The 24,687-nt window shown below is 45.2% G+C and overlaps 1 protein-coding gene across 5 annotated transcripts in view; it reads right to left on the bottom strand.

The window, feature by feature from the left end:
- Positions 1 to 24,685, bottom strand: part of rad17 (RAD17 checkpoint clamp loader component) — a 153,107-nt gene extending 128,422 nt beyond the window's left edge. For all 5 annotated transcript variants that reach the window (XM_037259477.1, XM_037259478.1, XM_037259480.1 and 2 more), the window contains exons 1-2: positions 24,597 to 24,685; positions 22,432 to 22,651 (exon numbers count right to left, since the gene is read on the bottom strand). In XM_037259477.1, the coding sequence (XP_037115372.1) occupies positions 22,432 to 22,557 (126 nt within the window). In that variant the 5' untranslated portion in view covers positions 22,558 to 22,651; positions 24,597 to 24,685. The remainder of the gene's footprint in view (positions 1 to 22,431; positions 22,652 to 24,596) is intronic.
- Between the last annotated feature and the right edge of the window lie 2 nt (positions 24,686 to 24,687).

Raw genomic sequence — 24,687 nt, 5'->3', positions numbered from 1 at the left:
TCAGAAACGAGCCGGTCCCATCTACACGTAATCGGAGACAATGACACCCGAAGTGATTTAAGGTTTGTCTTTTATTGCAGGATGCTTGGTCTCCATGTGTTGAAGCAGTTTTGAATGCTTCACTGCCTGGTTAGTTAGCCTGTCGCCACATATTAGCTTTGCGGGCTCAACTGGGGAAACATGTCACGTGACCGGGACGAGTGTCTTGACCTGAATTAATTGATCGTCGATTAAAAAAAAATTCTGTGCGGCTTGGCGGCCCGGTACCAAGTGACCCACGGACCGGTACCGGTCCGCGGCCCGGTGGTTGGGGACCACTGCCCTAATCAGCTCAACACAACACGGCGCGTTCTGGCGAGTCCCCAATTTCATGTTGACTTGAACTCAAGATGATGTTGACCGCCAGAATGCGGTTTTTATTATAAGATAAAATTCTGAACATTACAAGCTTGAAATTACAAACCTGAGCTTTTGCTTTTGTAGTCTATGCTGTCGGATCTGACTGGGCCAGAGCGGCGTGTTGTGTACAAATCGACTGCCGCCCCCCTACCGCCCCTTTCTTCCTCACCGCCCCCCCAGATCTTTCCACCGCCCCCAGGGGGGCGGTACCGCCCACTTTGGGAACCACTGTTCTAAATCAATATTATGCTGCTATAAAAGCCTACATTCATATTTCATTGCCAGGTTATTTCATTGTAGTCAGACAGGGAACGCTTGTTGCGTCAGTGGTTGTAAAATGGGTGGAAACACCAACACAAACCACATACACGCAAACCAGAACATGGCGGAGCCCAGCGAGGAAAAGACGTCTGAAAGAAAACTTAAAGTACTAATGTTGCTGTTGAAAAGACAGTAAATTTTTATTTCCTGTTAGACGTGGCTAATGGCGAGCATACCAAATACTACCGTTGGGCTTCAGCATGATCCGAGCCAACAGATATCAAAGCCTGTGGGAAGAGTAAAGGTGGTGGTCTCGTTCTCTATGTGAATGTTAGGTGGTGCCACCCTGGGCATGTGTGCATCAAGACTTCCATCTACTGCAGGGACAATGAATTTTGGCGGTGAGCCTGCGTCCTTATTATCTGGCCGGTGACTTTGGACAAGCCATTGCTGTTCTTGTTTACGTTCCTCCGCGTGCTGACACGGGAGTAGCGTGTGACGTCGTCCACTCCGCGATTGCTGACCTGAAGACGTAGCACTCTGAAGCGCTGCTGCTGATCTCCGGGGACTTACCGTATATATTCTAATTATCGCCCAGGGCGATAATTAGAGAAGGTTTGTGTCCAACGGGGGGGTGGGCGATTAATAGAGAACACTTTTTGTCCGATCGCCAAGGGGCACTGAAATGGGCGATGTATATTTTCCTTATGTAGTATGCAATACCTTAGACTTAGACTTAGACTTAGACAGAACTTTATTGTCATTTTGTCAACACCAGGTGTGTACAAAACGAAATTTCGTTGCATACGGCTTTCAGCAATGTAGAGGTATTTCGGCTGGTTAAAAAGAAAAGTGACCTTCTATATAAAAATATGAAATAAGATAATTATAAAGTACAAAGTGCAGCAGTGATAAAGTATGTGAACAGTGCAGGAGACAAAAGCAGTATTTACAAGTGCGCAGAGGAATGCTACGTTTGAATGTTCAACAGTCTGACGACAGCAGGGAAAAAACTATTGCAGAACCTGGTGGACCTGCAGCGGATGCTGCGAAACCTCTTCCCAGAGGGCAGCAGGGAGAACAGTCCATGGTGGGGGTGTGATGGGTCACTGATAATATTTCGGGCTCGGGACACGCAGCGCTGGGATGACAAGTCCTGAATGGAGGGAAGAGGAGCACCGATGATCCTCTCTGCTGTCCTCACCACTCTCCTCAGGTTCTTCCAATCGGAGGCGCTGCAACCTCCACACCACACCGAGAGACAGCTTGTCAGAATGCTCTCTATGGTGCTTCGGTAGAACGTCCTCATGATGGGTGGGGGCAGGTGGGCTCTCCTCATCCTCCGCAGGAAGTACAAGCGCTTCTGTGCCCTCTTGACCAGTGTTGTGGTGTTCACAGTCCAGGTGAGGTCGTCTGTGATGTGGACTCCCAGGAATTTAGTGCTGCTGACCACCTCCACAGCTGAGCTGTTGATGATCAGTGGAGCGTGGTGAGGCTGGTTCTTCCTGAAGTCGACGATGATCTCCTTCGTCTTCTCCACATTCAGGATCAGGCTATTTTCTCTGCACCAGCCCACCAACTGCTCCACCTCCTCTCTGTAGTCCAGGTCGTTGTTGTCCCTGATGAGGCCCACCACCGTTGTGTCGTCTGCAAACTTCACGATGTGATTGGTGGTGAACCTGGGGGCGCAGTCGTGTGTCATCAGGGTGAACAGCAGGGGGCTCAGGACGCAGCCCTGAGGGGAGCCTGTGCTGAGGGTGATGACATCTGAGGTGTTCTGTCCGACCCGGACTGACTGAGGTCTGTTGGTGAGGAAGTCTAGCAGCCAGTTCCGAAGGGGGGTGCTGAAGCCCAGGTGTTCCAGTTTTTCCACCAGATGTTGTGGAATGATGGTGTTAAACGCTGAGCTGAAGTCCAGGAACAGCAACCGCACGTGGGTGTTCCTCTCCTCCAGGTGAGCCAGGCTCAGGTGAAGAACGGAGGAGATGGCATCCTCAGTGGAGCGGTTCTGCCGGTAGGCAAACTGGAACGGATCGAATGTTGGGGGGAGTCTGGAGACGATGTGATCTTTGAGCAGCCTCTCGAAGCACTTCATCATGATGGGAGTCAGTGCCACAGGTCTGTAGTCATTCCATGAGGTGATTTGATACCTGCAGCTCACTGGTGTTCTTAACACTAGAACAGCGGCTGTTTTGATCTACCTCTAACAGCGGGGTGCGTCAATTGACGCTCCATCGATGCGACACGTTACCGTCCCACATCACATGTTGCGCACGTCATGTTATCGCGATCGTCTTGTTCGAGCGCACGCCCCGATAACGTAATTGTGTGAGGATATTGTAGCAGAGTGACGAGTGTAGTTGTTTCATAGTTTATGGAGAAAAACAATTTAAAAGGGACATTCGATGTGCTGTCAAATCAGTCATATTTAAACTTGCGCAATGACGTCTGCATCCGGTCGCGGAGGAAAACGGGGGGAATTTTTAGCAGCATGGGCGATAATTAGAGGTATCACTGTTTTTTATTTACATCATTGCTAACACACACTGGGCGATTATTAGAATATGGGCGATAATTAGAATAAATCCGGTAAATCATGTGACTTTGGACAAGACTACCTGCCTTCACCCAGTATGCGGATTGCTGCACCTGGGGAAACAGGACTATTGACCTGCTGTATGCAAGTGTTGAGGATGCGTACAGTGCCACTCCTCTGCCTGCACTTGGAGGGGGGGTTCACAACTTGTTCCTACTTCGGCCGCAATACGAGACAAAATTGAGGAGACTTCCAAAGACCACGCCTGTTCAGGAAACGGTCGCCTGAGGCTGAGCAGTCTCTAAGAGACTACTTTGGGTCTACTGACTGGGATGTGTTGCTGGTGCCATGCATTGAGGATATCAAGGAGGCTGTTGACTGTACCACTGAATACATCAACTTCTGCATGGATGTTGTGGTTCCAGTACGGACAGTGCACTGCTATGCCAACAACAAGCCGTGGACTACGAGTGGGAACAAGGTCCTCCTGAATTGAAAGAAGTGGGCCTTCATGGACGGTGATGAGCGGTAGCTCAAGCAAATGCAGCTGGAGCTCAGGGTTGGCTCAAGGTGGCGAGGTCACTCTATAGGAAGAAGTTGGAACAGAAGCTGCAGCGGAACAGCATGAAGGAGGTGTGGGACGGGATGAGGTTGATCACCGGCTAAGGTCCAAAAAGTCACTGTTAGTGGCAGTATGGAGAGAGCAAACCAGCTGAATGACTTTTTTAATAGATTCGACAACACCTGTTTGTCTTTGCCCTCGTTCCCGCCGGCCCCTTCTGCTCCCCAATCTACCCCTGCTCCATCACTCAGGAGCAGGCTGGTGGGGGATGCCCTTCCGTTCAGGGTGACGGCAGCTCAAGTGAGTGGGCAGCTGAGGAGACTCCGTCCTGGAAAGGCTACGGGTCCAGACAGGGTCTCTCCTCGTCTGCTGAAGGCCTGCACTCTGGAACTGGGTGACCCTCTGCAGCATATCTTTAACATCAGTCTCGAGAAAGGTGTGGTGCCTCAGCTGTGGAAGACGTTATGCATCGTCCCTGTTCCGAAGAAGTAGCGACCTGCGGAGCTAAAGAACTTCTTACCCGTCGCGCTGACTTCTCTCGTGATGAAAACTCTGAACTGTTTGCTGCCTCAACACCTCAGGCCTCAGGTTCGGCATGGTCTCGATCCTCTACAATTTGCGTATCGGGATGTGTAGGGGTGGAGGATGCTGTTGCCTATATGCTGCATCGCTATCTCTTACCTGGAAGGGAAAACAGGCTGTGAGGATTCTTTTCCTGGATTTTTCCAGCACCTTTAATACATTAAGCCTGTGCTCCTGAGTGACAAGATGTTGGTGATGGACATGAGCTCACACCTGAGGGTATGGATCATGGACTACCCGATGGGCAGACCTCAGTATGTGCGCATGGGGGGGCTGTAATTCAGGCACGGTGAGGAGCAGCTTGGGAGGACTGCAGGGAACGGTGCTCTCTCCCTTTGTGTTCATCCAATGCATCTCTGTCGTCCAGTCCGACTCTGAGTTCTGCCATGAGCAGAAGTTTGTGGACGACACTGCTATTGTTGGCTGTATTAGAGATGGATGGGAGGAGGAGTACAGGGGCCTGGTCTGGCGCTTCGCCGGTTGGTGTTGCTCCAACCACTTGCATCGAAACATCGCCAAGTCCAGGGAAATGGTGGTGGATTTCAGGAGGCCCAGCCTCGTCCTGAGCTAGTGACTATCAATGGAGACTGTCTAAAGATATCTTTTAATGTTGCTGGATGACAAACTCTACTGGTCTGCGCATGTTGACACTTTGTGCAAGAAAGGACAGTACTGGTCAAAATTGACAGGATACAGTAAGGCTGTACTTCCTTAGGTGGTTGGCGTCCTTCAATGTCTGCGATGTGATTCTGCGCATGTTTTATCGTTCTGTTGTGGCGGGTCCTCTCTTCTTTGCGAGGGTGTGCTGGGGGGCAGCGTCAAGAAGAGGGATGCCTCCCGCCTGGACAAATTATTGAGGAAGGCGGGTTCTGTTGTGGACACGAAGCTACCTGATCGGGCACAGAACAGCGGGTGTTGGCCAAGCTGCTGTCCATCAAAGACAGCCCCGTCCACCCACTGTATAGCAATGTCACTGGGTAGAAGAGTGCTTCAGTGACAGGCTGTTGACACCGTCTTGCTCCACGAAAAGGCTGAGGGGTTCATTTCTTCCCCGTGAAATGAGACTTTTTAACTCGTCGCGGGGGTAAGGGGCACGTTCACGGTAATGACACTGTTTATTATTTATTTGATCTATTTAATTATCAATTATTATTATAACCTATCTGTTCAATATAATAAGTTATTCTCTTCCTCTCTTTTGTTATTGTTTTTGTCGTGTCCGATGTTTATATTGTCGTGTCATGTAGTTAAATGCTGGCAAATGAATTCCTCCCCCCGCTGGGGATCAGTAAAGTATCTACCGTATTTTTTGGACTATAAGTCGCGTTTTTATAGTTTGGGTGGGGAGGCAACTTATATGTGAAATTATTCACAAAGTTTTACTTGATCATTAACACATTACTTACTAGTATAGTTGATCACTTCACATGTTATTTTCACTTTAAACCGCATGAAGACGCACTATGGCTGTGGAAACTCCTGGGAGCTTAAGATCAGGGGATGTTTGAGAATATTTGTCAATTTTCGCACATGTCCTGAGTGTTGTCCATCCATCCATCCATCCATCCATCCATCTTCTTCCGCTTATCCGGGGTCGGGTCGCAGGGGCAGCAGCTTCAGGAGGTACTCCCAGATTTCCCTCTCCCCAGCCACTTCGTCCAGCTCATCCCGGGGGATCCCAAGGCGTTCCCAGGCCAGCTGAGAGACATAGTCTCTCCAGCGCATCCTGGGTCGTCCCCGGGGTCTCCTACCGGTGGGACATGCCCGGAACACCTCCCCAGGGAGGCGTGCAGGAGGCATCCTGATGAGATGCCCGAGCCACCTCATCTGGCTCCTCTCAACGTGGAGGAGTAGCTACTCTACTCCGAGTCTCTCCCGGATGACCGAGCTTCTCACCCTATCTCTAAGGGTGAGCCGGGACATCCTGCGGAGAAAACTCATTTCGGCCGCTTGTATCCGGGATCTCGTTCTTTCGGTCACGACCCATAGCTCGTGACCATAGGTGAGGGTAGGAGCGTAAATCGACCGGTAAATTGAGAGCTTTACCTTTTGGCTCAGCTCTCTCTTTACCACGACGGACCGGTACAGAGTCCGCATTACTGCCGAAGCTGCACCGATCCGCCTGTCGATCTCGCGCTCCATCCTCCCCTCACTCGTAAACAAGACCCCAAGATACTTAAACTCCTCCACTTGGGGCAGGATCTCATCCCCGATCCGGAGAGGGCAGTCCACCCTTTTCCGATCGAGGACCATGGACTCGGATTTGGAGGTGCTGACCCTCATCCCGACCGCTTCGCACTCGGCTGCGAACCGCTCCAGTGAGAGCTGGAGATCACGGCCTGAAGAAGCCAACAGCACCACGTCGTCTGCAAAAAGCAGAGACGCAATGCTGAGGTCTCCAAACCGGACCCCCTCAACGCCTCGGCTGCGCCGAGAAATTCTGTCCATAAAAATTATGAACAGAATCGGTGAGAAAGGGCAGCCTTGGCGGAGTCCAACCCTCACTGGGAACGAATCCGACTTACTGCCGGAAATGCGGCTCAAACTCTGGCATCGGTGATACAGGGACCAAACCGCCCTTATCGGTTGGCTTGGTACTCCGTACTCCTGAAGCAGCCCACACAGAAGCTCCCGAGGGACACGGTCGAATGCCTTCTCCAAGTCCACAAAACACATGTGGACTGGTTGGGCAAACTCCCATGCACCCTCGAGGATCCTGCTGAGGGTGAAGAGCTGGTCCACTGTTCCACAGCCAGGACGAAAGCCACACTGCTCCTCCTGAATCCGAGATTCGACCTCCCGACGGACCCTCCTCTCCAGCACCCCTGAATAGACCTTACCAGGGAGGCTGAGGAGTGTAATTCCCCTGTAATTGGAACACACCCTCCGGTCCCCCTTCTTAAAGAGGGGAACCACCACCCCAGTCTGCCAATCCAGAGGCACTGTCCCCGATGTCCACGCAATGTTGTAGAGGCGTGTCAGCCATGACAGCCCCACAACATCCAGAGCCCTTAAGAACTCCGGGCGGATCTCATCCACTCCTGGGGCCTTGCCACCGAGGAGTTTTTTAACTACCTCAGTGACTTCAACCCCAGAGATTGGAGAGTCCGCCTCAGAGTCCCCAGGCCCTGCTTCCACAATGGAAGGTGGAATTGAGGAGGTTTTCGAAGTATTCTCCCCACCGACTCACGACGTCCCGAGTCGAGGTCTGCAGCACGCCATCTCCACTGTAAACAGTGTTGACATTGCACTGCTTCCCCCTCCTGAGACGCCGGATGGTGGACCAGAATTTCCTCGAAGCCGTCCGGAAGTCATTCTCCATCGCCTCGCCAAACTCCTCCCACGCCTGGGTTTTTGCCTCACCAACCGCCGAAGCCGCGTTCCGCTTGGCCATCCGGTACCTGTCAGCTGCTTCCGGAGTCCCGCAGGCCAAAACGGCCCGATAGGACTCCTTCTTCAGCTTGACGGCATCCCTTACCGCCGGTGTCCACCAGCGGGTTCAGGGATTGCCGCCACGACAGGCACCAATGACCTTACAGCCACAGCTCCGGTCGGCCGCCTCAACAATGGAGGCGCGGAACAAGGTCCACTCAGACTCAATGTCCCCCGCCTCCCCCGGGACGTGGGAAAAGCTCTGCCGGAGGTGGGAGTTGAAGCTCTTCCTGACAGGGGATTCTCCCAGACGTTCCCAGCAGACCCTCACAGAGCGTTTGGGTCTGCCAGGTCGGACGGGCATCTTCCCCCACCATCGGAGCCAACCCACCACCAGGTGGTGACCAGTTGACAGCTCCGCCCCTCTCTTCGCCCGAGTGTCCAAAACATGCGGCCGCAAATCCGATGACACGACTACAAAGTCGATCATTGAACTGCGGCCTAGGGTGTCCTGGTGCTAAGTGCACACATGGACACCCTTATGTTTGAACATGGTGTTCATTATAGAAAATCCGTGTCGAGCACAGAAGTCCAATAATAGAACACCACTCGGGTTCAGATCAGGGGGGCCGTTCCTCCCAATCACGCCCTTCCAGGTCTCACTGTCATTGCCCACGTGAGCATTGAAGTCAAAGTCAAGTCAAAGTCAAAGTCAGCTTTATTGTCAATCCCTTCATATGTCAAGACACACAAAGAAACCGAAATTCCGTTTCCTCCATCCCACGGTGACGAGACATACAAGTAGGCGACACAAAACAAAAACAAGAAGGCACAAACAATAAATAAAAAATAAAAAATAATAAATAAAATGAGCGATGAATAAATAATAAACCAATAACCCAATAAATAAGAGGAGCAAAACCGAGCCAGTGTGCATACAGCAGACAGCAAGAACAGGACGCTACGCTGAAAGGGGGAGCGAGTAGAACGATGGAGTCCCCAGAAGGAGCGCTCTCCAGCACTTCCTCCAGGGACTCCCAGAAGGGTGGGTACTCTGAGCTGCCGTTTGGTGCATAGAGACAAACAACAGTCAGGACCCGTCCCCCCCACTCGAAGGCGGAGGGAGGCTACCCTCTCGTTCACCGGGGTGAACCCCAATGTGCAGGCGCCCAGCCGGGGGGCAATAAGTATACCCACACCTGCTCGACGCCTCTCACTGTGGGCAACTCCAGAGTGGAAGAGAGTCCAGCCCCTCTCGAGAGGGCTTGTACCGGAACCCAAACTGTGCGTGGAGGCAAGTCCGACTATGTCTTGTCGGAACTTTTCTGCCTCGCACACCAGCTCGGGCTCCTTTCCAGCCAGAGAGGTGACATTCCATGTCCCAAGAGACAGCTTCTGCAGCCGGGGATCAGACCGCCAAGGTCCCTGCCTTTGGCCACCGCCCAGCTTACACTGCACCCGACCCCTTTGGCCCCTCCCACAGGTGGTGAGCCCATGGGAAGGGGGACCCACGTTTCCTTTTCGGGCTGGGCCTGAGTGTTGTTAGTCACATAAATGTTGAACAGACGCTGAGATGTACCGAAGTGTTATTCCTTGTTTGGCATGCTCAAACATGGCCAATAAAAATTCTTGAATCTTTAACATCTGGGGCTTGAGCCTTTTTTCAAATTCAAGACATAGATGTTTTTTATTGGTGCAGGAAAATAAGGCGTGCATGGACACCACCTTGTTCAATGAACAAAACCAACACAATGCATGAACTCACAACAAATTACATACCTGCAAATCTTGAATAATTGGAGCCTCACTGACAATGAGTTCCATTCACTGACTTCCAAAGTCAGGAGATTTAATGATTTGGAGTGACACAGATGGTTCGATAAACTTGTTATTTATGTTATAGTTATTTAGCGTAGCAACGTGTATGTTGTTAGACTTCAGTAGTTTCCGATTGTCTAGCGAGGCCGTGAAGGCAGCGGGGGGGGGGGGGAGCGATCCAGGGCACTTGCTTGGAGCACACACACATGTTGAGCTCTTGTTTTGTGAAATAAAGAGCCGATTACCAAACCCACGTCTTGCCTGGTACTTTGGTAACGCTACAATATAGTTATAGTATAGTATAGTTATATACGTATATCTGTGGAATAATTGGAGACGCAACTCAGCTCAGTGGCCTAGTGGTAGAGTGTCCGCCCTGAGACTGGAAGGTTGTGGGTTCAAACCCCGGCCGGGTCATACCAAAGACTATAAAAATGGGACCCATTGCCTCCCTGCTTGGCACTCAGCATTAAGGGTTGGAATTGGGGGGTTAGATCACCAAATGATTCCCGAGCGCGGCACCGCTGCTGCTCACTGCTCCCCTCTCCCCCAGGGAATGGATTAAAATCACACGGGGATGGGTTAAATGCAGAGGACAAATTTCACCACACCCTGATGTGTGTGTGACGATCATTGGGACTTTAACTTTAACTGACGACGAGGCTGACGACGAGGCTGACGACGAGGCTGACGACGAGGCTGACGACGAGGCTGACGACGAGGCTGACGACGAGGCTGACGACGAGGCTGACGTCAGCGGCGCACGTAGTTCCGGAGTGAATAGCTGTTTTTTTTTTTTTTTTTAAGTGACACAGCGGATGAAGATTCGGATGGATTTAATGATTTGGAGTGACACGGATGGCTCGTTAAAATTGTTGTTTATATTACATTTATTTGATATATCTAGTCTGACGTCAGCGGCGCACGTAGTCAACAGCTGTGTGGTTTTTTTCTTTTTTTTTTTTTAAGTGACACAAGACGAAGATTCCGATGGATTTAATGATTTGGAGTGATACGGATGGTTCGATAAAATTGTTGTTTATATTATTGTTATTTGAGATATAGTTTATATATTGTTATATGGGCCTGTGGAATAATTTGAACTGCAACTGACGACGAGTCCGACGTCGCGCCGCACACGCGTTGTTTACAGAAAGGACGACGAATTCGATCGATGGATTTAATGATTTGGAGTGACACAGATGGTTTGATAAACGTGTTTTTTATGTTATAGTTATTTGAATAACTGTTAATGTTACGTCAGGCCCGTTCTCAGCTCCTCGTTTGTGTTTATGTCACGTTAGCATACCGTATCGTTTAGCCTGTTGTTGCAGGTTCATGTCTGTACTTGGTGTTGGATTTTGTCAAATAGATTTCCACCCAAAATGCGACTTAAACTCCGGTGCAACTTGTTTTTTTCCTCCTTATTGTGCATTTTATGGCTGATGCGACTTGTACTCTGGAGCGAATTTTAGTCCGAAAAATACGGTACCTATTTTCCCAAAATTCCCTTTCATTTTCAGAACAGATGACATATCGTGAGTATTGTTTTTGTCAATGTATCCATTATTGTGTTTATCATCATATTGGGATAATATGGTAATAATATCGTATCGTGTGGCAAGTATCATATATTTTGTCGTATCGTGAAGTACCAGGATATTCCCACCGCTAGCGGCAAGTTCCCTATTCATCTTGTAGAAACTATTAGTATTTGGGCCTGAGCAGTGACCGCTGGGAGGTCCCTGTTGTTTTTGTCAAAATTATTACTGAGGCCTGAGGAGCGAACACTGCGATATTCCTGTTTTTGTAGGTATTGTTCTTTTTTTCTCCATAAAGGATCACATTTTTGACACTCTAAACATGCACAAAAGCTTATCAAACTTTGCACACTCAACCGCTATCGTGGAAATTTTGATATTTTAATGTCAACATAAACATTGACAATAAATTGGCGAGGTAGAGCCACCAAGAGTGGCAAAATAAAAATCAATATCAGTCCATTGGACTACAAAAATTGGCAAGCACGGGTAGCACCCTAAAGGTACAAAAGAGTCAATAGTCAGCCATAGTCAATGAATGAACAGGAAAAGAGTTGTGAATTTTTTGAAACATTGTTTAACATTGTCAAGTGGCATGGTGGTACAAGACGGTGTAAAACTGGGTATCGAATTTGGCCCAGGCACATTGGCTATCCCAAAACATGTAGTAGTTAAAAAATGTCACCAGGAGATGGTGTTAAAGCTTGACATAGGGGTGACCTGATGGAAACTAACAAACCTAATAAATTAAATTGATAGCAATTGGGAGGACACGACCTGTTCAAACACGTAGCAACACACAATTTTGGAATACGAGTTTGCTTTGCCATAATTTTAAGCTGTAACAGCTTGAGCAATATCACTATATATGTTAAAGTTAGAAGAACCCATTATTATGGTTAAGTATGATTATGTGTTAAGATTGATCTTTACTAGACAAAATATATGTTATTAATGTTGCAATGTTTTATCCAACCTGTATTTAACATTGGTGTTCCATCCATACCTGAATGTATTAAATTGAGAGGAGACATCAAGGGCTAATACTGAAAGAACGAGCAAAACAGGAAACAGCAGCAGAGAAAAGTCATGCGCAATGCTTGCTGTTTTGAGCAAAGTTGCCAAGGCAACCAGTGGTTCCTAGCTGAGAGTCAGGTGAAGACTGCGATCCCACGCATGAGCCTGACCCAGAGGTCACCTCATCCGGTTGAGGATGCAGCTGCAGTCTATTTTTAGTAAAATAATATAGGTGTAGGACCTATGGGGACCTATAGAGGCCTACAGGGAAATCCCCGTCACGTGCAGGGAGACCTATAGGGGAAGTCACGTGCAAGGGAAGCCTATAAATATGTCGTCCTGACACAGAGCAAGGCTGCTCTTCCTGGTCAGGGCGATGGCCCTGTTGCTGCCCGGAGTAAAGAACGACGTTTAGACGAAGATGGATTTTTCATTCTTTTTGAGATTGGACCATCATCTACTAAGATGAATTTCCAGAGTCTTCGAAATTTTATGTTTCGAATTGGACTTTGTCAAATTTTAAGCTTCGAGGAAAGCAGAGGAGACAGCTGCTTCGGGCAGAAAGGGGAAGACGCCAATGTTACAGCGTTGGCTAATCTCCTTATCTTTTTAAACGGAATTCGGATTTTGGAACAAAGGAGAGCCGATCACTCGACTTGTTCAACCAAATAGGATTTTAGACCTTTTGTCTCCTCTTTTGTTCTGAGATGGGTGAGTGGAATTCATTGTTGTTTTTTCGACTTGTAAATCTTTTTCTTCCTTATTCATTAAATTTCTTCTTAATCCTTGATTCGGTTATCGATTATTTCGTGTTAACTATGTTGAGGATGGTTTTATATGCAGTAATTAGAACTTTAAATTTTCTTTATTACCCTATCGTATTCTTTAAATCCGTTTAATTATTTTGAAAGTGAAGACAGCTTTAATCCTTAACATCAGGTATTGTCAGATCTGGTTCGAAATAGTTATCTTAAGCTCAGCTGGGGCGAATGCGCGCTAGTGTAAATAACGAATCCCTGAGGTCTTAACAAAGACATCTAAATATAATTTAACAAAAGCCTCAAATCACAGAAGGGAGCCATCAGTATGGCACGGTTATTCTGACGACGTGTCTCAATTTTAATTTACTCGGCACGAGCGTCGTTTGACTTCAAAGGGATTGGCGTCATAAAGAGATTATATTGATTCTTTTAGAATTAATTTAATAAAGTTGGTTAGCAATTCGGACGAGACTCTTCACCCCCGGCTTATTTAACCCTTTAATGGGAAGCCGGTCGCTTAAATATAATAAGTGCAGGTTTGACAACATATTTTTGGCAACATGGTGGAGCACTAGTTAGCACGTCCGCCTCCCAGTTCAGGGGTTGAGAGTTTGTTTTCTGCGGCTACTTTTCAGTGGTTTTTCACATTTGCCGTTCTCATCCCTGATTTATATGTTAGCGTCATTAGAAGTATGGCATTGTTATACCTGAAATGTACGTTGTGTAGACAACTTTGATTTATCAGTCATTTTAAAAACCTACTATCGAGTGGCGGAGCCAGGAATTTTTCACTGGGGTGGCCATAGGACGGACACACACACACAAACACTGCATATGTCAGATGGCTTGGTGAGGACGGAGTGGGGGTGTCAGGATAATCAAGTGTACAATCTCCACAATGTACAAAAGTGTGCTTATTTTACAAAATATGCATGGTGTACAAAAGTGTGCTTATCTTACTAAATGTGCATGGTGTACAATATATACATATGAAAGAGTACAGTAATCCCTCATTTATCGCAGATAATTGTTTCCAAGACCACCTGTGATAGGTCAGCTCGGTGACGCACTGGTTAGCACATCTGCCTCAAAGTTAGGAGGGTGCGGGTTTACTTTGCATGAGAGTTTGCATGTTCTCCCCGTGGCCGCGTGGGTTTTCTCCAGGCACTCCGGTTTCCTCCTACATCCCAAAAACATGCATGATGGGCCGACTGAACACTCTAAATTGTCCATAGGTGTGAGTGCGAATGTGAATGGTTGTTTGTGTGCCCTGCTATTTGGCTGGCAACCAGTTCAGGGTGCCCCACGCCTTCTGCCCGATGACTGCTGCATTAGATACAGTGCCTTGCGAAAGTATTCGGCCCCCTTGAATCTTTCAACATTTTGCGACATTTCAGGCTTCAAACATAAAGATATAAAAGTTTAATTTTTTGTCAAGAACCAACAAGTGGGACACAATCGTGAAGTGGAACAAAATTTATTGGATAATTTAAACTTTTTTAACAAATAAAAAACTGAAAAGTGGGGCGTGCAATATTATTCGGCCCCCTTGCGCTAATACTTTGTAGCGCCACCTTTTGCTGCAATTACAGCTGCAAGTCGCTTGGGGTATGTCTCTATCAGTTTTGCACATCGAGAGACTGGAATTCTTGCCCATTCTTCCTTGCAAAACAGCTCGAGCTCAGTGAGGTTGGATGGAGAGCGTTTGTGAACAGCAGTCTTCAGCTCTTTCCACAGATTCTCGATTGGATTCAGGTCTGGACTTTGACTTGGCCATTCTAACATCTGGATACATCTATTTGTGAACCATTCCATTGTAGATTTGGCTTTATGTTTTGGATCATTGTCCTGTTGGAAGATAAATCTCCGTCCCAGTCTCAGGTCTTTTGCAGACTCCAACAGGTTTTCTTCCAGTATGGTCCTGTATTTGGCTCCATCTATCTTCCCATCAATTTTAGCCATCTTCCCTGTCCCTGCTGAAGAAAAGCAGGCCCAAACCATGATGCTGCCACCACCATGTTTGACAGTGGGGATGGTGTGTTCAGGGTGATGAGCTGTGTTGCTTTTACGCCAAACATATCGTTTTGCATTGTGGCCAAAAAGTTCGATTTTGCTTTCATCTGACCAGAGCACCTTCTTCCACATGTTTGGTGTGTCTCCCAGGTGGCTTGTGGCAAACTTTAAACGAGACTTTTTATGGATATCTTTGAGAAATGGCTTTCTTCTTGCCACTCTTCCATAAAGGCCAGATTTGTGCAGTGCACGACTGATTGTTGTCCTATGGACAGACTCTCCCACCTCAGCTGTAGTTATCTGCAGTTCATCCAGAGTGATCATGGGCCTCTTGGCTACATCTCTGATCAGTCTTCTCCTTGTTTGAGATGAAAGTTTGGAGGGACGGCCGGGTCTTGGTAGATTTGCAGTGGTCTGATACTCCTTCCATTTCAATATAATTGCTTTGCACAGTGCTCCTTGAGATGTTTAAAGCTTGGGAAATATTTTTGTATCCAAATCCGGCTTTAAACTTCTCCACAACAGTATCTCGGACCTGCCTGGTGTGTTCCTTTGTCTTCATGGTTCTCTCTGCGCTTTAAACAGAACCCTGAGACTATCAAAGAGCAGGTCTATTTATACGGAGACTTGATTACACACAGGTGCATTCTATTTATCATCATCAGTCATTTAGGACAACATTGGATCATTCAAAGATCTTCACTGAACTTCTGGAGTGAGTTTGCTGCACTGAGAGTAAAGGGGCCGAATAATATTGCACGCCCCACTTTTCAGTTTTTTATTTGTTAAAAAAGTTAAAATTATCCAATAAATTTCGTTCCACTTCACGATTGTGTCCCACTCGTTGTTGATTCCTGACAAAAAATTTAAATTTTATATCTTTATGTTTGAAGCCTGAAATGTGGCGAAATGTTGAAAGGCTCAAGGGGGCAGAATACTTTCGCAAGGCACTGTAAATGTACTATTACCCCAAAGTGATATTGTAACCAATCTTGGTGTTATATTTGACCAAAATCTCTCCTTTCAAAAACACATTAAGAACATAACTAGAACTGCGTTTTTTTACCGCTGAAATATTGCTAAGATTCATCCGATTCTTTCAACCCGTGATGCAGAAATTATTATACAGGGTCCGGTAAAATGATCTGACACATTTGTAGGTTTAATAAAATGCAAATAAATTAAAGAAACCAAAAAGTTTATTTTTTTATTTTTGATAAGTACATATCATGCCATTTTGTTTTGTTTTGTTTCGTTACATTTTATTTTCGTTTCGTTTTCGAATAATGTTATGTTGGTCTTACCGCTGCCACATTTTCTGGAGTACTGGCGGTGCGAGGTCGGCCGGTTGATTTTCGTTTCAATGCTGATCCACTGGCTCTGAAGTTAGTAACCCATAACAAGATCGGGTTTCGAGCAGTCTACCAAGTCTGAAGCGCAAACGGAATGCTCATTGTGTTGCAGTTACAGATTCGTTCTTGATAAACATTTCCACAATGAAAGCGCGATGTTCACCGGTCCAATTCATGTTAGCAACTGGAACGAAACGAAATAACATTATTCGAAAACGAAACGAAAATGAAATGAAACGAAATGAAAGAAAATGGCATTATATGTACTTTTCGGGAAAAAAAAAAAAACTTTTTTGTTTGTCGAGTTACATGGTGGATAGGATGGTAAAAGATGGTGCATGAGTGTGTATTGGATTTGGCCCAGACGAATTGGCTAATTTGAAATTCCAGATTTCAAAGCTTGACATGGAAGACCTGAAGAATGGGGCCTGAGTAGGGGTTACTTAAAAGTTAGTTCTTCAAAATTAGCTATTGTTAAATTGGTAAAGGGGAATTTGTTGGTTGAACCAACCATTCCCGTTCCAAATTTCACCAGAAGATGGTGCCAAAGTCAGATTGACCTAACATAGTAAATTAATAGTTTAAAAAGTCATCGATTAGATGAAGACTTGTTCTGAAGCACAGCAACACACAATTTTGGATTATGTTATATTATTTTGTTTTGCTATAATATACTTTGAAACTGCTTGAATATTTTAATTTGCTAACTAGGGAAGCCCATGCTCATCGTTAGGTAATGAGAATGACACATGTTCATCACAGTTACAGTAAGCTGCAATATACCGTTTTTTCATGTATAATGCGCCCCCATGTATAATACGCACCCTAAAAATGTCATGTCGATGCTGGAAAAAAGCCTGTACCCATGTATAATACGCACCCAAATTTTGACTCCTACTTAAGTCCGTAAACGTAAAATTATTTCAGACAAAAGATCATCTTTGGGAACAACCGGATGTTATTCTGCCGGTCAGTATCACTGCGCATGCGCTAGCAAACTCGATAGCGGAGAAATGTTTCGGATTTGTGTAGGGTACATTGTGACAGCAAACGAGTAGGTGATCGAGCAAGCGTCTGATACGAGAGCATTGTGTTCGTATGGAGCGTGTTTGAAGTGAACAGCAGAGACGAAAGGAACAAGGCAAAGTGTTGTGAAATAAAATATAACCTGTACTACGCATTTAGGTTTAGAACTGTACTCTCACTCTTTAGTATATAGCTGACGTGTCTTGCGCATCCGTTCTGCGCATCTGTAATGGCGGCCTCCGTATGATATCCGGTTTGCGATGGAGATTAAAAAACAAACAATATTTGACAATAACACACCATCAAGGATTGCACCATCGCATCAAACGATGTGTCGTCAATTATGAATTTTACTGACTGTGTTGGGCAGGATGGCTGAATGCGATGCGCGATTGACAACAAACAAGAAGAAAGGTGATTTCAAATTTTATTTCGAGGGAGATTTTCTTCCAAAAAAAAAAAAATTGTATAATGCGCACCCCAGATTTTAGGACAATAAATTAGTTAAATTTTGCGCATTATACATGGAAAAAAACGGTACTTTATTTTATTCTGCTTTGCAATTTTGTATAGTTAGTAGCAACTTGAGCAGCATCATAGCACTGATGTTTCATTTACACATGAACACACTCTTATGTATTAAGAGTTGAGTAAGGACAAGGGGTTGACAGGGATACCGTGGGTGAAAGACTGCAATCCCACGCTTGAGCTTGACCTAGAGGTCACCAGCTTGTCAAAATACGTTTTGAAGATGCTTGAGTGTTTTAACCTGCTAACTAAGAGAATCCACGATCATAGTTATGATTATGTGTTAAATTGACTATTGTGAAAGTATGTGTTATTATTGTCACAATGTTTGATCAGTATCAAACATGTATGTAATATTGATGTTCCATTTACACATGAATGTATAAATGTGAGCAAAGACAAGGAGGCGAAAAGGGTTAATGGTGATACTAAGTGGTGGAAGACTGAGATCCCACACAGGAGCACATTTGCAAATGTCACGTTGATGGACAGTTGACAAGATTTGGGAGTGGGAACCAGGATGAAGCATCCCTGAGAAAATCGTTACTTCCGTGAGAACATGGGCACCTCATCTGGTTGAATCCGGTTGAGACCGGCCGAGATGCAGGTGCAGTCTATTCTGGAAGCATTTGGGTCATCTGAGGCCAATGTATGACGTCATGGAAAAAAACTGGTACGTGACCAAGCAGGCATAGTACCCACGAACTGGACTGGTATAAAAGGTTCGTTCATACTAAGAGCTTCGCTCTCTCTCGCCCGGTGGCCTTTCCCCGTAAGGGGTATGACCCTGCAGCTACTGCCGTGGGTCGAGAACGCCGATGAGACAAAGATAGATTTCATTCTTTATGAGATTAACCCTAGGTCCGTTAAAATGAATTTATACTATCTTCAAATTGGACTTAGTCAGATTTTAAACTCAAAGACAGGCTAGGAGATGCAGACCTCGGTGCAGGAGAGAGGAGCCATTATTAGGGCGTCGTCATCTCCATTCTTTAGGCCAACCTGTTCTTTTAAACAGAATTCGGATTTTGGAACAAGGAGAACTGATCACTCGACTTTTCCACCAAACAGCATTTTAGACCTCTAGCCTCTTACCCTTTTTTACTATACTTTTGAGTTTTCAATCAAGAGAACTTCGAGACTGAATCATTTTTGCTCTATTGAGAATGGTGAGTGGAAATTATTGTTAGTTGTTTGAACAATTGAAACTTGTAATTCTCTTCCTTGCTTATTCGTTAAATTTCTACTTTATAATCATTTAATTTCGATTAATGATTATTTTGATCTTTTATGCTTTAAATCTCTTTTGTTTCTCTATCATAGTCATACTTTAAACCGTTCAGTTCTTTTTTAAATTAAGACAGCTTTAATCCTTGACATCAGGAAGTGTCAGAATCTGGTTCGAAACCGTTAACTTAAGATCAGCTAGAGTGAGTTTACGCTAGTGAAAATAAACGAGTTCCCGCGGTCTTAACAAAGACAGCTAAACTATTCCGAGCGAATAACAAAAGCAACACTCTTAATAGGAAAGGAGAGCCGCTGAAACGGCCGCGATCGAGGAGATCCTGGGTCTCGACAAAGTAGTTACTCAACCCTCGGGTTTCTTTGATTTCAGCGGGACTGGCGTCCGGAAATGATGGAATTAATCTAACAATAGATTAGTTACCTGAACAGCGGCTAGACTCGGAACGAATCTTCTTTCCGTACCGGCTTAAATCAATTCTCGTCTTCCCTACAGACTGCGTTACTGCAGAGGGGCTAAAGTACAGAATTTTACCCTTTAAACGGAGAGCCGGTCGCTTACATCAGATAAGTGCACGATTGACATGTTTCTTTCATTTATTTGCATTTTATTAAACCTACAAATGTGTCAGATCATTTTGCTGGACCCTGTAACATCTGTTACGTTGTAATGTATTGTTCTCTGCTCTTCTTAAGTCTAGTATTAAAAGTCTACAGTTGGTACAAACCAGTGCAGCTGGACTGCTCACAAGCATGAGAACGTTTGATCATATTAGCCCGATAATTACCAACGTGCATTGGCTCCCGGTCCACTTAGGATGCGACTTCAAGTTTCTCTTACTAACCTATAAAACACTGCGTGGCTTAGCGCTGTCCTATCTCGTCAACCTTGTTGTACCTTACATTCCATCCCGAAACCTTCGCAAAACTGTTTTGCAATACGGTATTGGTATTGAGGTGTTTCATGCAGGTATAGTCAAAGGTAACAGTAATGTCGAAATTTTAGTAATGTGACAACTCCACCTGGTGCGTACAAAAAATGCACTGCACAGTAAAATTATTAATGATGGTGACCAATCTAAGTGGTTAAGTCAATTTAATATCACATATTTAAAGAGCAAGAATGTGTTCATTTATTTCTTTATGAAATTTCTACTGGTACAATCGGGCTATCTTCAGTGAACTTCTAGCGGCCTGACAGTCATGTAGTGGCTGTGAGCAACTTTTAGTGTAGAACACTGAAGGTATTTTCAGCTAACTATTTGAGCTAACAAATGCAAAATAAAGTAAAATACAGTGCCTTGCGAAAGTATTCGGCCCCCTTGAACCTTTCAACCTTTCGTGACATTTCAGGCTTCAAACATAAAGATATAAAAGTTTAATTTTTTGTCAAGAATCAACAACAAGTGGGACACAATCGTGAAGTGGAACAAAATTTATTTGATAATTTAAACTTTTTTAACAAATAAAAAACTGAAAAGTGGGGCGTGCAATATTATTCGGCCCCCTTGCTTTGTAGCGCCACCTTTTGCTGCAATTACAGCTGCAAGTCGATTGGGGTATGTCTCTATCAGTTTTGCACATCGAGAGACTGGAATTCTTGCCCATTCTTCCTTGCAAAACAGCTCGAGCTCAGTGAGGTTGGATGGAGAGCGTTTGTTAACTCTCTCAGCTCTTTCCACAGATTCTCGATTGGATTCAGGTCTGGACTTTGACTTGGCCATTCTAACACCTGGATACGTCTATTTGTGAACCATTCCATTGTAGATTTGGCTTTATGTTTTGGATCATTGTCCTGTTGGAAGATAAATCTCCGTCCCATTCTCAGGTCTTTTGCAGACTCCAACAGGTTTTCTTCCAGAATGGTCCTGTATTTGGCTCCATCCATCTTCCCATCAATTTTAGCCATCTTCCCTGTCCCTGCTGAAGAAAAGCAGGCCCAAACCATGATGCTGCCACCACCATGTTTGACAGTGGGGATGGTGTGTTCAGGGTGATGAGCTGTGTTGCTTTTACGCCAAACATATCGTTTTGCATTGTGGCCAAAAAGTTTGATTTGGGTTTCATCTGACCAGCGCACCACCTTCTTCCACATGTTTGGTGTGTCTCCCAGGTGGCTTGTGGGAAACTTTAAACGAGACTTTTTATGGATATCTTTGAGAAATGGCTTTCGTCTTGCCACTCTTCCATAAAGGCCAGATTTGTGCAGTGCATGACTGATTGTTGTCCTATGGACAGACTCTCCCACCTCAGCTGTAGTTATCTGCAGTTCATCCAGAGTGATCATGGGCCTCTTGGCTGCATCTCTGATCAGTCTTCTCCTTGTTTGAGATGAAAGTTTGGAGGGACGGCCGGGTCTTGGTAGATTTGCAGTGGTCTGATACTCCTTCCATTTCAATATAATTGCTTGCACAGTGCTCCTTGAGATGTTTAAAGCTTGGGAAATCTTTTTGTATCCAAATCCGGCTTTAAACCTCTCCACAACAGTATCTCGGACCTGCCTGGTGTGTTCCTTTGTCTTCATGGTTCTCGCTGCGCTTTAAACAGAACCCTGAGACTATCAAAGAGCAGGTGCATTTATACGGAGACTTGATTACACACAGGTGCATTCTATTTATCATCATCAGTCATTTAGGACAACATTGGATCATTCAAAGATCCTCACTGAACTTCTGGAGTAAGTTTGCTGCACTGAAAGTAAAGGGGCCGAATAATATTGCACGCCCCACTTTTCAGTTTTTTATTTGTTAAAAAAGTTTAAATTATCCAATAAATTTCGTTCCACTTCACGATTCTGTCCCACTTGTTGTTGATTCTTGACAAAAAATTTAAATTTTATATCTTTATGTTTGAAGCCTGAAATGTGGCGAAATGTTGAAAGGTTCAAGGGGGCCAAATACTTTCGCAAGGCACTGTATGTTTCCATCCATCCAACCATTTTCCGCTTTGTCCCCATGGGGGTCGCGGGCGTGCTGGAGCCTACCCCAGCAGTCATTGAGCAGTAGACGGGGGACACACTGAATCGGTTGCCAACCAATCGCAGGCCACACAGAGACGAACAACCATTTGTACCCGCACCTAGAGGCAATTTGGAGTGCTCAAGCATGTTTTTGGGATGTGGGAGAAAACCCATGCGGACGCGGGGATAACATGCAAACTCCACACAGGGAGGGCCGGAGGTGGAATCGAACTCGCACCCTCCTAACTGTGAGGCGGACGTGCTAACCAGTGCGCCAACCGAGCCCCATGTTACCATCCATCAATAGTAAATAGTTTCATTGATTCACAAAGTATGAAAAAACCAGACCAAATATTGATGTTGATAGGGAAAATTGCATGTATGCCTGTTGTATGCATGGTGTATGCGTGTGTGCGCGTGTGTGTGTGAACATGCATGTGCGTGAGACGTATGGATACTTACTTTATAATATGGCATGTATCTGTCTACCCAGGGTTCATCCTTATCCTTGTGGCCAGAGTGTACCTGTCGGTACATGGTACAAGGGTCTGATCTGCTGGTCTCTCCTTTCCTTGTGCGAGGCCTCATTAGTTCAATTTGGGGGCCCAAAACCTGACTCCTTATCTTTTTAGAATCAATTATGTTATGTCCTATCAAATCAATGAATGCTGGATCCACCCACCTGCAAGGCAGATCACATTTCAATTAACTTTTCATTACAGCAGTTCTGTCTAACACACATTCAGATTAGTATAAAATGATTAGTAAAGTATATTTTAGGTGTTTGTGGTTTTTCATTTAAATGCAAATATTAATCAGCCCACATCATGTGTATTTATTCATCACACACAGTCCCTTTACCTGTTCCTTAAAACAGTGTTTTCAACCGGGGTGCCGCGGCACACTGGTGTGCCGCAAAATATTGTCAGGGGTGCCGTGGGAAATTCTCCAATTTGTGCGCCTGTGCGGTGTAGCGCCCGGCAGAGTAATCATATCTTCCATATCAGAAGGTGGCAGCAGCAGGTAGCGATTTGCCTTGTGCTTGCAGACGAGAAAATTGGTGATGCATGGATGCAGCGGCAGGTATATGGGATGCCCATGCAGGTAGCATTGACAGCGACGTTGTCATTGTGGATAGCGAGACAAGTCGATCGTGACAGTGATGGAGAAGCTTTTGAAGAGAAAAAATGCTGACACTGTACTCAGCACACACTGGTGTGCCGTGAGGTGAGAGACGTTCAGCTGTGCCGTGGGATTGTCCAATATTAATTACGGAGCGCATTGTAAACAGGATCGCCAAACCACTGGTCAGTTCGCGCAAGGCCTGGTCAGCCACTTGCTAATCGTGCATGCGTGGAGAATCGGAGAATCTTGAGATTTCATATTGTGTCGGTCTGATTGTATTGCATCGGCACATATTCAGTTTATGTGTGTGTTGCTGTGTGCTTTTGCTAACAGTGACAGACACTATGACGGCTGTGGTGCGTTTTGGTCCAATGGGAATCAGAGCATGCAGTTCAACCGGAGAACCTGGATTGGTTATTTTTCACATACATAAAATAAACACTCAAGTCGAGACACCTCGACTGTGATAGCCACTCAGCTGCTGTCAGAACAGCAGAGCGTCTTTAAAAGTGACTTTGTTCTTATTGTTGCAATATTTATAGACCTAGTCTAAAACAGTAAACAAAATCACGTTGATTCTTTTATTTTCCAATTATCAGGCTCCTGCAGAACGTGAGGATGAACTGATCATTTGAATCAGGTGTGTTTAACGAGGGAAACTTGGAAAACATGTAGGAATGCGGACCCCGAGGACTGGAGTTTGAGACCCGTGCTTTAAATAGTTTATTTCTTACACCGTCTAAAACCTTTTTAAAAAACTGTCACTTTTATTTAAAAAAAGGAATACAATTTAAAGAATATTTAGTATTTATTTCTATTGAATTATTCGACTCTCCATACATATATAGGAATAGGACTTTACGTCTTTCGTTGTAATATAACAGATTTTAATATAGGAGCTTAACAGATTTTTGTTGGCGGTGTGCTGCGAGATTTTTTCCAATGAAAAGGCGCGACGTGAATGAAAAAAGGTTGGGAAACACTGCCTTAAAACACTATCACCAAGGGAAACAGAGGCACCCTAATTGATGGCCAAACCAAGACTGCTGGAGTCAGCATCTCAATTTATTTGAGTTTGGTTTCAAGAAAGGCCACTGGAATTAGGATTAAAGTCACCTGCCCAAATCTAGGGATTGAAGTGACCATAATATCCATTTATAGCCTATTATATTATGACTTTTTAAAAATGACTGCCTGAAGCAACTTTCTCTTCTCATGACGACTTTTCCATACATGACTGCGGTGCTTGATAACGAGGGAACAAAAAGGAGCACACCGAAATGAGCCCTCGTAATTTTCAGCATTTGTTTTCATTACATTACACGCAACATTCCCTATAGTTTACGTCTCACAACAATCCAGTGGAGTTAATTCCCCTATGCCTAATCAAAAATAGGTTGAGGATAATATTACCAAATCCAACTACCTTTAGTCAAACGTCCTCAGCAAGCCACATTATCTATAATGAAATTCGACAATGAAAAGGTGGCAATATTTCTCACCTTTATGATTGCGCTGATTGTACTTCTGACCGACGACGAAAATTGTCGTAAATTGCGTGACAGTTAACGTAAACTGCGATGATACATCGAT

The sequence above is a fragment of the Syngnathus acus genome, chromosome 9, assembly GCF_901709675.1.
Source record: "Syngnathus acus chromosome 9, fSynAcu1.2, whole genome shotgun sequence".
Classification (NCBI taxonomy): domain Eukaryota; kingdom Metazoa; phylum Chordata; class Actinopteri; order Syngnathiformes; family Syngnathidae; genus Syngnathus; species Syngnathus acus.
The sequence above is the reverse complement of the archived record's forward strand: the minus strand, read 5'-3'. Positions and strand labels throughout refer to the sequence as shown.